General features: G+C 33.3%; 1 protein-coding gene across 7 annotated transcripts in view; it reads right to left on the bottom strand.

The window, feature by feature from the left end:
• Positions 1-12,782, bottom strand: part of CBLB (Cbl proto-oncogene B) — a 231,140-nt gene that overhangs the window by 84,543 nt on the left and 133,815 nt on the right. For all 7 annotated transcript variants that reach the window (XM_047874977.1, XM_047874981.1, XM_047874978.1 and 4 more), the window contains 3 exons: positions 9,859-9,996; positions 6,251-6,338; positions 2,845-2,976 (listed from right to left, as the gene is read on the bottom strand). In XM_047874977.1, the coding sequence (XP_047730933.1) occupies positions 2,845-2,976; positions 6,251-6,338; positions 9,859-9,996 (358 nt within the window). The remainder of the gene's footprint in view (positions 1-2,844; positions 2,977-6,250; positions 6,339-9,858; positions 9,997-12,782) is intronic.

Genomic DNA, 12,782 nt, shown 5'->3' with positions numbered 1-12,782 from the left:
TTTACTGAGTAACAATACTAGAAGAGAGGGATTCTAAACTAGGTTCTAGAAGAGAAATAGGTAAATATATAATGTTTACAATACAAATACAATGAAGTAAGAGTTTACAGGGACATACATAAAATTTTTTTAATTACAAGAATATTTATTAATTACAAAGTATTTTGTGTGGGAAGAATTAAAAATAATGCTGAAATAATGCTTTTGAACATTTTTCATTAACCTATATGCAAATTTCTATGACCAGATTAAAATAACATTATTTGCTAATAACAGTGTGATATAATCTGATTATTTCAATTTTCTGAGTACTTTTTCATTTGTCATTTTTTTTTTTTTGTTTAGTTCACTTACTAAACTACTACTGCACTTTATAATGACCTTCTGCTAAAATTTTACTCAAAGACTGTTTCCAGTGCTTGGCAATTTATTCAGTTCCTCAATTTCTAAAAGTAAAATTGAGAACTACTTCAGAGTAAAAAAAAAAAAAAAAAGTAAATGTTAACAATTTACAAATATGACTGGGCACATCTTAATTAAGGCCATTAGACCAGTATTAGAAATCATGAAGTGAATCAAGGCACTGAGGAGCTGTACCATTTGGAGAATACACAGTAATATACAGAAACGTGTGGTGATATAAGGGACAAAGGATTAATAACACAGTCATGGTGACAGGGAAACGTTCCTGTGTCTTTTGCACATAACATACCTGTTGCAAATAGTTCACAAACTTACTAAATAGAATGTATACTATTGTCCCTGAAATTTTAAACATAAATTTCTTTCAAGATGTATACAAATATTAAAATAAATAAAATCTGTTTGTTTTATATTCAGTCATACTGTTTTACTTACTCTGGGCTTTGAGGTAAACAGCTATTTTGTATTATGCTTTAAACAATCTTTACTAATCAAAGGTTTCTTCCAAACTAATGGGAGCTTCTGACTTTTAACCCACTTACTTCCAAATACCAGGTAGGTAGCAAGTTAAAGGCGCCAAGTCCTGCCATATGTAAATATGTGTATGCTCCCAGACTAAGGCCCTGAGAGTAGAGGCCAAAACCAAGCATAGTGCCACAGAGTACTGGGATTTTGTACCAGCCTAAAATTATGGTTTTCTTTAGGAAGAAATACAGTTTTAGTTTCTTTGTACCCGTGAAAACCATACAACCACCCTGAAGGCATAAGTCAATACAAAGTCACAATCCAACTATGACAAATATAATTGGCCTCTACTTACCCTGAGATACTGAATGGGTTAACAGGTAAAGCAAATCATCATAACAGACACAGTCCTATCTGTCAGGCTCTGACTCAATATCTCTGTATTATTTTCTACTGATTGATGTGAAATACACTTGCAAACATAGTTCTCTCTTCTACCAGCATAACTTGTTGAAAGTCATTTATAAAAAGACATTGTTACGTCTGCAGAAAAATTATTAACATAACTTACATAGCAATCAAGTGCCTACACACTGAGAATGAGTTTGCTGATGCCACACTGAGCATCCCTCCTCCTCTACCTTCTCCCTGTACTATACAAAATTCACCAACATCATGAAGGGATAAAGGGAAATTAGGGAGAGTATATCAAGGAAAACCTAAGTAAAATACAAACCTATGCACACTGAAAGAGAGAAGTGTAGGGATGTTGAACAATTTTTACTGAGGTGGCAAAAATGTCTGGGAGTTCAGAAATGGCATTGAAAAAGTAAATCAAATTTAACTCACTTTCTAGTTCTTCCTCTTTTGCTTCTTCCATCTTTCAAACCTCCCCAAAGGAAGAAGGCGTTCCTTTTCATAAGATTGTGAAAACCATTATATGTTATTACCAAGTAATGAGCTCAACAGCACCAGCGCTCCTGGGCCTGCATTCTCCCGGCCTGAGCCTCTAAGGCTACCCCTCTTCCACAGGCAATGCCGAGGCTATGGGTTAGACAGAAGATCAAGCCTGACAGGGCTCAGGAATGGGGTAGGGATGTCGATTATATACTCAATAGCAAAATTTCTAAGAAGGTCTGAAAATTGAATTACTTGCTTTCTTAACCCCATCAACAATATTGACTTCGATACTATGTTACACAGCAGTGAAAAAAATGACTTGATCAAAATCTTCTGTGAATCCTTCAAATATTCAAAACTGGAAATCTGTCCAGACTCATTTTCAATCCACAACCTCTGTTACAGATAAAGAAACAGAAGAAAGCCCATGGGGAAACTAGTTAGTCTCTGGGTCTTATTCTAAAACATCAAACCAATTGGTATTTACTGAATATCTGCATAAGAGGTAACTTGGATTCTGCTTCGGTAAACTGGAAAATGTTATGCCTGCTTCTGTGAGAACTGTAAGTATTCGGGAGACTTTCCCCATCAGATTTTCCCATTCGTAGCCACTGACATACATGACATAGGAGCCACATCTCCTCCTAGGAAAAGGGCCTGCTGAAACATCAACATAAGATTTATCTCCTAGGATTTACTTTGCTTCAGAAAGTGACCTACTATAAATAGAATCTGACCCACCATAAATCACATCAATATGATTAGCTGGAAATACTGATGTGACATTCTGAAATCAGTGGTGTCACAGAGTTACAAACTACTCATGACTAAATCCTAAAATTAAATTGTACATGCAAAAGAAACAATATAAAACACAGCCAGCAAGAAAAATGAAATTAAGACAGAAAATCAAACACATAAGATTTTTCAAATTACTCCAAGAAAGCACTTATCAGATCATTTGCTGAATGATTAAGATGAAGAAAACTGAAAAGAGAAATAGCAACAGAGAATATAAGGAAGACATAAGTGTTGCTCATTAAATCTTGATTATACCTGCCATGCTGTAAGGCAAGAGGTGCACATCAAATGCCCACAAGGCTCAATCTTGACATCTTTGTCGTTCTCAGCACAAATTTTACAAAGCTGAAAAGTGGAGCCCATTTCACAATATAATTCATATTGTTCCTGGAATTTGGGGGGGAAAAAAGGCAAAGTTAATGTATTTCTGACATGAACTGGTACTACTGAATTTTCTCAAATACAATGACTTACAGTAAATGCCTCACACTTGATCCTGTCAGGAATGTTACTACTTAAGACATGTTTTAAATTGGTAATCACAATTTGGTCGACAAAATCATTTTTTAAAACATTTGAGCTATGTCAGCAATTTTATAAGCTTTTGTAATACTTCAGACTACTTAATGTTTTGTACTGTTCCTTTAGGAAGGGATTTGCGTTAATAGTGACTCAAAAGACAAAACTTACGGTTTTAAAAGAAAATATAAATAGCTTTAGTTTCTTTGTAAATGCCATATTCTCACCTAAATTCACTTCAAAATTGCAAATACATATATATATTATATATAATGTATATATATAACATGTATATATAATATATATATGATGTATATATATATAATGTGTGTATATACATATATATTATTCTAACTGGACATTAAATTCTGGAACAGAAGAAAAGCAGCATTTGCCAAGCCCTTCCTGCATGCTACACACTTTGGTACACATTTATTATGTCATATAATCTCCAAAGCATAATAAGACACATTGAATTAAAAAAAAAATCTGAGGCTCAATAAGTTTAAATTATTTTCCTCAAATTCTATATTAAATTTCTAACTCTAAATTGCATACTGTTTTCCCAATCTAGCACCGTCAGGAAAACTAATCACTTCAGCAACCAAAAATTGTTTTATGAAACATCTATTCTCTTGATTAACTAGTTTTGAACATTTTGGCATAGTAAAATTCTTGGTGTCTAAATATTGAAAAGCTCTAGGTCACAAAGAAGACACAAATGTATCAGTAAGTATAAAGAAAATATGAAAACAAAAGGTGTTAAAAGGGATACAAAGAAAAGTAATTAAAATTCATTTAAAAAAGGCAGTGTTTTAGTCAATAAGTGTCTATTAGGAACCTGGCCCTGGGCAGGATAAATAAATGACAATATTTAGCCTGTAGCATACTAAAAGATCTTATCATCCTGGTGAGAAAAATACATATACATCTACATACAAAGATACACACACATGCATGCATGCACATTCATATATAAGTTGTGTGTACCATGAAGTATGTATGTTTGTATAATTTTTACAGAAATAAAAAAGATGACAATGGATCAAGATAAAAACTAAATAAATATGAAAGCAATTAAAATTAAATTATAAGTTGGGGTGTCTGACTTTTGATCGCGGGTTGTGAATCCAAGCCCTGTATTTGATGTAGGTAGAGGTTACTTAAACAAAACTTTTAAAATATATAAATAAATAAATTTTAAGTCCCTGAAGTCTCTAAAGTAATAGGTAAGTATTTAAATTGTTATGACACCCAAAGGACCACTTTATAATTATTTAAAAAATTACAATAAGCTAAAATCACAGATGCAGAACTCAATGCAACCTAAGGGGTAACTTATTCAAATATTTATGAATAATTTAATGGGATGATACTACTCCTGAATATATATAGTTTTAAACAGTGGCTTTAAAAAGTGAAACTATAGGGGCGCCTGGGTGGCGCAGTCGGTTAAGCGTCCGACTTCAGCCAGGTCACGATCTCGCGGTCCGTGAGTTCGAGCCCCGCGTCGGGCTCTGGGCTGATGGCTCAGAGCCTGGAGCCTGTTTCCGATTCTGTGTCTCCCTCTCTCTCTGCCCCTCCCCCGTTCATGCTCTGTCTCTCTCTGTCCCAAAAATAAATAAACGTTGAAAAAAAAAAATTTAAAAAAAAAAAAAAAAAGTGAAACTATTTTTGCAAGTGTGCTTTCACATACATGTGTTAGAACATATAGAATCATTTACCTAATCAAAATAATGTCAATTATATATTAAATTTCAAAAACTGCCCATCAACTGTACATATGTCAACAAATGTGTTTCACATAATAATACAAAGACCACTGGGACTAAATCTAGACAATTAGAAAATAAAAAATTATCTCTTGTCTTCCCAAAATCTGTAATTTCTGATTTTTATTATTATACAAAGCACAAAATATCTAAATTATAAAGTATTTTAAAACTAGATTAACATAAAATAAAATACTCATTTTCTCTCTTCAATCTTCTTCCTAATTCCCTAAAACTTCTTACTTCCTCAGTTAAGTAATGTTACCAGTTTGGTAGTTTTTAATTTTTATTTTTAAAAAGTATGTTCATATGTTCATATATGGTAATTTCTTTCTTTCCAGAAATTGAACTTATGTAATGTTACTTTACAAATGAAATGTTATATAATTGAACTTTACAGTAATGGAACTTTTTTTATATAATAAAGATCCCGAAGTTCCCATGTGAGTATATAGAGCTACCTTCCTCTCGGTAATGACTTCAGTATAATGCAGTATGAATACACTATGCTTTACTTAACCTATGATTAAATAGCTTGGTATTTATAATTTTTCATTTTTAGGAAAATTGCTAAAGTGAAAACGCCGATGTACAGATGTTTCTGTGTATATGTGAGTGGTATATACAGAATCCAGAGTCAAAAATGGTTTTGTTTAGATTTTGATTAATTACTGAATATCACCCTCAAGAAAGGCTTTATAACCAAGCCACACTCCCATTCAATTTATGGGGTCGCCAACAATGGATTTATAAGAATATAATTAAGACCTTCAATAAACTTCAATTACACACTTGACTCTAAAAGCTAATGCATATTATTATTCCAATCTTCTTTGGAGTTTTCTCAATCTGTAACTCTCTCCTCATATGTATCTGCCTATCTATGGGTTTATCTATGTCTCTGCATAAATGCCAATATTATATTGGAAGTAAGAATATTAACAGCAGACATTTTTATCCAAAAAATGGAGAAAGTATTTTTTTCAAATACTCTTAGAATTCCTGTAAGTATCTTTTATTTATTTTTTTTTAAATTTTTTTTTTCAACGTTTTTATTTATTTTTGGGACAGAGAGAGACAGAGCATGAACGGGGGAGGGGCAGAGAGAGAGAGGGTGACACAGACTCGGAAACAGGCTCCAGGCTCGAGCCATCAGCCCAGAGCCTGACGCGGGGCTCGAACTCACGGACCGTGAGATCGTGACCTGGCTGAAGTCGGACGCTTAACCGACTGCGCCACCCAGGCGTCCCTGTAAGTATCTTTTAAATGAAATGCCGGTACAAAATTTTAGCTACAGTAAAAGAGGATGCTTTTTATTTCAAAAATATTAGATACATAATTATAAATGCATTACCAGAAACTGTCCTTACCTGGGTAACTTTTATATGATCATGGGGTGTAGGTTCACACAATCCAGTTAAATCAGGATTATAGCTCCTCCCATCAGGATAAAGATAGCTAGATTATAAACAGAAACTTTATTATAAATACACAATTTTTAATTGCATTTAAGATGATTTAATCAGATTCTTCTATATTCAAACCCACATGTTGAAGTTTCCTTTTTATGTAACTTATATCAAGAAGCTTTGCTATTGTTTGCATAATATTACAAGTTACTTTTAGAACATTTAAAAACTAGAAATCGTTTTCATATCAGAAATACAGGATGAACATGGACTCAGCCACTAAGCAACCATTTTCAGTTAAATACTTTTTACTGTATGTCTTTTAGGTAAGTTAAAAATTTATTTTTTCTGGTCACTCATGGTCTATTCCAAAATATTCTGAATGTACACCTATTTGCAACGATTGTGTCTTTTCATGTGAAGCACAGTTAATGTGAACTGCATCGTTTTACACCATGCTTAGTAACTTGAGGGAAAAATGGAATTAAAACCCACAGGTTTCCTACAAGAGTTATGCAAATACTGCTTTGATATTCCTGTTTTTCCAGTTTCTCATCCTCTGTGTTTCCATTTAAATTCTCACACACATACAAGTCTACAGCCACACACCAACACATCTAAAGATATTAAAAAATGATACAATTATGTTTCATTTACTTCAAGCTACAAACACAGAATCACTTATAAATATGAGGCTCCATTATTAATTTTATTTATTTATTTTTTCAGAAAGAGCATGTGTGCACCCAGGGGAGGGGCAGAGAAACAGGGAGAAAGAGAATCCCAAGCAGGCTCTACACTCAGTACAGAGCCCGACCTGGGGCTCGATCCCATGAACCATGAGATCATGACCTGAGCCTAATTCCAGTCAGACACTTAACCCAGTGAGTCACCCAGGTGCCCCGAGGTTCTACTATTACAGAGGATTAAAATTAGAACTAAAAATTGTAGTAATTATGCCATCTTTTTGTGCTATAAGTCTTTATTCATTCATTCATTCAAAAATGAAATTAATTGTGTTGGTAAATATCTATTTTAGATTTTAAAAAATGGTAACATTACTGCTGGATTATGCTGACTGATTAAGGTATAGTTAATTTTGTTTAGGAGCTATTCTAACTAGCTGCAATGAAAAATTAAGAATGTAATACTACCGTGGTCAATATTTTAAGGAGCAAAACTATACTAAATCTTTTCTGTGAAGTAACAAAAAGTATTTATCCTTAGTCTATAAATGTGTTCATAAGTGTTAAAATTCACCCAGGAAAACCAGAAAAATAATTGAACTTAGATGACAGATAATTCTCATACAGTAAGGAACAGATAGAGATAATTTTTTTTTTTTTTTTTTTTTTTACAATTTAGAAAAAGGAGTTGACTACATTTGTAATGACATATTTAGAGTGTTATCACAGGGGTGGATTAAAATTCTACAATTATTAAATGAAGAGCACTAAGCAAAAGTTGGTAAGTAGCTTTCTTTTTATATCCTAAAATGGGGCCAGATTTAAGAATTATGACATAACATTTTGCTTATCATCATCACACTTTAAAAACACATATAAATTCTATGACGAATTCAAAACTGAAAGATTATAAAAATAACAATAAGGTTGCTAGAGGAAAGGTTAAAAGTTCTATTTAACGTGTAAGGGGCAATTCAGTGATTACTGTCCTCAGTAAATGAGGGTGTACTGATGAGACCCTCTCAATGGCAAGAAAGGAATAAAGAATCTTGGCTGGTTATCAAAGTGAACTTCTTTATTACCTATGTCACACTATACTGGGTTAACTATAAGGAAAAGACAGCTGACCTTGATAATAGCTGGACCAGATAATATCCTGTGTTTTACTCATCTTAGGGAAAAAAAATACCGAACATAATAATATCTATTTTAATGTAATCTAAAAATCTAATCTATTTTTTAAGTAAGATTAAAATGTTAATCTCACCTATTTTAATGTAATCTATCACTAAAGTTCAAATTCAACTAACTAAATGCCTCTGAAGGGTGTGTGTGTGGGTGTGTGTGTGTGTGTGTGTGTGTGTAAATATTAACAGCTGATTTGCATAGGAGCTCAGAGGCTAAACACTGATTACAATATAACTTGTTATTTTTTATTGGCTTTTAAAAACCAGATAGAAGGTATTGTAAACAATATAAATAAGCTGTATCGAAATTACTAACTTTACAGATTTGCCCACTCGTAACCTCTATTTATAAAGTAAAACTTTACAGCACATTTTCTTAAAAACAATATCCTGTTATCAGTGAATCAAAAGCTATAAAATTTATGATAATTAAAAAAAATAGAAACACACACTTGGTACCAGTTTGCCCTACAATTCTCATGTAACTATTTCTTGAAAGTTCATAACTTATAAAAAAAAAATGCATTTTTTTCTTCACATATATTCCACCACTTTTTCTCTTTTGCAATTATTTTAGAAAAGGTGTAACTTAAATTATTTGCTCTTTGCTAACTCTGGTGGACTTTCTCCTGCTAGGTTTCTATCACAATCTGTGCTATAGCAAATAAGGGAATATCTGTCTGTAAGTTACTTAGCAAAGGCAAAGGGCAAGAAAAGTGAGCATAATGATGTGACAATAGAACAAAATAGAAAATAAAACAAAAGCATGAAGGGAATGGCACATAGACTACAATGACTAAAATGAAAGAGAAGTATTTACTAGGAAGGCACCTATCAGATTATCTACACTTTGTAGAGGAAAAAAGATAGTCTTACTCTTAAAAAAAAAAAAAAAAAAAAAGGAAAACTTATTTAAAAAAATTTTTTTTTCAACGTTTATTTATTTTTGGGACAGAGAGACAGAGCATGAACGGGGGAGGGTCAGAGAGAGAGGGAGACACAGAATCGGAAACAGGCTCCAGGCTCTGAGCCATCAGCCCAGAGTCCGACGCGGGGCTCGAACTCACCGACCCGAGATCGTGACCTGGCATAAGTCGGACGCTTAACCGACTGCGCCACCCAGGCGCCCGGAAAACTTATTTTTAAATTTAAAAAAATAATAGCTTAAGATAAACTGAATTCAGATACCAACATAATTCTGGAGCAAGGATTTAATATCAGAAGACAGCCACAAAGACAAAAGGAAAGGAAGGAGTGAGAAAAGCGTAAGAAGGAGAAACAAAATCTGTTACTAATGGTCAAAAAGTAAAACTAGCAATTTGAGGGTTACATGAAGCAACAGAAGTCAGTTATTTTAAAGAATTATCTTCTTATAAGTTTTTTTCATCTATTCTAAACTACTGTTAAGTGCTTTTTTTTTTTCCCCTGTGAGAAATACAAACTCATGTTCTAATTTGATGTAGGAATTTATTGCCTATAAAATATAGTTTAATTCAAATCGGTTACCTTAAAATGGCTATTTTAAGAGATGAACAATAAAAAGTAAGGAGCACCCATTCCTTAATCTTGAAAAAACAAAATAAAACAAAACAAAACAGCCAGATCATCAGACAATCTTTTCTCTCCACTGCAAAGCAGTGTCTATCTTTCAAACTGGGGAATAATAAGCACCCTGACTCCCATTTCTCATACTCACAATCCTTCCCTGCTGCCGTCAATCAGGGCTTGAAATAAGGGCTTGTTATGCGGTATGGTCTGTAAGATATTGCCATCCCCTGTCACATAGCCAATGGCCCACTGTCCCAATCTAGTGCAGCTTAACCGGAAAATGTAGCTGTAAAACATGAGAAAATGATGTTTAGTCACATTCAGAATGCATGCTAACTACTAAACAATCTCTTAGATTTTTTTTTAAAGTCAAAGAATAAACAGAATAATTTAGAAAAGCTGAAATAAGTTTCTATCTTCTTATTTTAAGAAGCTGTCCTTCTCCATTCATTGATCTGTAAAACTCCCTTCATTGAACTGTATAAGAAGCTCTGATAATAATTCCATTTAAATACCTCCAGGGCTATAGGACAAAAGAACTGAAGTTGATGTACTTGAGTATCAAAGGTTCTACTGCCATCCCCATCAGCAGGTTCCCTATATGAAACAGTTGACGGCATGAAACAGCTAGGACCTGAATCATTTTTGGAAAGTAAAAAATAAAGAAGTAACAATTTAATTTGTCACCTCAGACAGAAATTGAGTCAGTTTATACTGTGTAATTCAATATATTACTTTGAAACTTTAAAACTATCCATATTTTGTTGTTAATTACTTGTTTACAAATAATAACTTTTCTTTCAAGCATTTCAGCCATTCACCCTTAAATGAAAGATCAAAAGAGCCCAACTATATTAATGAGACGGCAAACTAGATTAAGTTCACGGCTGCCGTCTAACCCTGTCCAGTTCAATGTCTTGCAACAGGAAGGCAAAATAGTTCAAAAACATAAATCAAATTGATGACAAAGAGACACTGACTTGGTTTTGAATTCATTGTCATTTATTTATTAACATAGCTATCTACTTTTTTCATTTTAGCTCATTTACGTTTAAGTGTACTGCACTCAATCTTGCCACCATGAAAACTATATGTGGATTTTATAACCCCTTAAGTAGCTCAAAAGTAGGTCAACAATCTGCTATATTTGAGTACCGTGATTGCTATACGTATGTGACAAATTCCTCTCTCCTAATAAACATTAGTTACTGATGAACCAAGTGCTGTAAAAATAACTGTACAGGATACTTAACATACATAACAGCTATTGAATCTAATTAACTTGTATCTTTAGCACTGCAATGTAGTTTCATTTTCAAAGAAAACTGGGTTCTTAAAGAAAGGAAGAAGTTGTGGTTTTTAGATACGAAGAACTTCATACTCGTTTTAGATCCTTTGGAAAGGACTCTTCAAGAAAGTCCAAAAACATATTCTCCTAGAGAGCCTGAAAATAGAATATCATCCTGCCAATTAATGGAATCCTTAATCAGAATCATAGTCAAAATAATTGCACACAGATTTATGGTTGTCAGCTGGATCCCCAAAAAAGCAAAACGAGAGAGACTCAACTGTCCTTGGAATAGGCCCCACTATTTTCTGTACCATGAAGCCAAGGAGAAGAAATACTTTCCAAGAGGAAGTAACGGTTTAGCAGGTATTCCGCAAAACAAGTACTTATCAAAATTATTTTTTCACTGAGTTTTCCTAAACTTTACATTTTAAATACCACATCCCACTTTACACATAACAATTTACCACAGACTGACCATTTCATCTTTGCCTAAAACCTAGCAGAATAAATTGTTACAGGGCAAGCTGGGAAGGAAAGGAAGACATCCTTTCGGAGGGCGCTGTCCTTTTATTAAGAGAACTATTCCAATAGTGATAAGGCCTGGCTTTTGCTCCCAACAATGTTCTCTCCCAACATTATTTATCTCTGTGATCTTGAACAAGAGATCACAAAAGGGACTCGGTTTCTTAATTTCCCAAATAACTTCTGTGTTAAATTTGTATGATTGTGTAATTCTAAACATAGCCCATCTTTCAAATCATACTCCAAGAACAAGAAGATACTTTGATGCCAATCTATGGAGTAGAAGTTATGGAAAAATCTGGCTATGAGAGATCCTTGACCAAAACAGAATGAGTCATTTAAGCCACCATCAAAATCTCAATGAGAACCAACTCTCCTTAGTCTACACAGAAGACTTGCACAGGAACTAAACTGTTTTCTGTACCCCCTGCCTTCTTTTTATATACATATAAATGTTTGAAAATATAAAAAAGATGGAGATTTTCATTATGGCAGAGAAAAAGGAATCAACAGCACTGGCTTGTACTATAAACTAGTTTGTTAAAGAACAAACACCATTTGCATTACAAATCAAATAAAAATGGTATTAGAAGAAAAATGCAGCCTTAAAAAAAAACAAAGAAATTCATTCCTACAATGAAATGACTCCAATATGGAAATCAGTGTACTCATGGATGTTGGAATGGCATCTCCTACTAAAATGTGAGTGTGAGGACAGGTCTCCACTCTCATTGCTGCCACACCCAGCTCACTGCTTGCCATAGTACAAATGCCTACTAGGTACCTAACACATTTCTAAGTGGGACGTGGGGAAAATGCACAAACCAGGAGACAGACTTTTTGATCCCAGATTTGACATTAATAAAGTATGATTTCTCAGCCAAAGCCACAGGGACTGACAAAAACAGCCAATCTCTGTGAGTTTTACCCAGTTTCATCATCTGGAAAATAAAACATAAATTCTGAAGCTATAAAGAAGCATAAGGTATTCTGGAAGAAATTCTTACAGACATGAAATTGGTTGGATTGTAACAATGGGCTTATATATGTTTACATGCGTTTATCATGTATGTATAGGTAAATGTATATATATACTTATATTTGTTTATATGTATTTACATATCATTATGTGTTTATCATTGAACCAAATTAAATATCGTGAAAAATACTTTAAAATAATGAACATGAAATTGATTTACTTTGTGTTTAGCACAATATTTAAGTATTCAAATATACACATACAATTTTATACACAAACA

This window comes from Prionailurus viverrinus, chromosome C2 (assembly GCF_022837055.1).
Source record: "Prionailurus viverrinus isolate Anna chromosome C2, UM_Priviv_1.0, whole genome shotgun sequence".
NCBI lineage: Eukaryota > Metazoa > Chordata > Mammalia > Carnivora > Felidae > Prionailurus > Prionailurus viverrinus.
The sequence above is the reverse complement of the archived record's forward strand: the minus strand, read 5'-3'. Positions and strand labels throughout refer to the sequence as shown.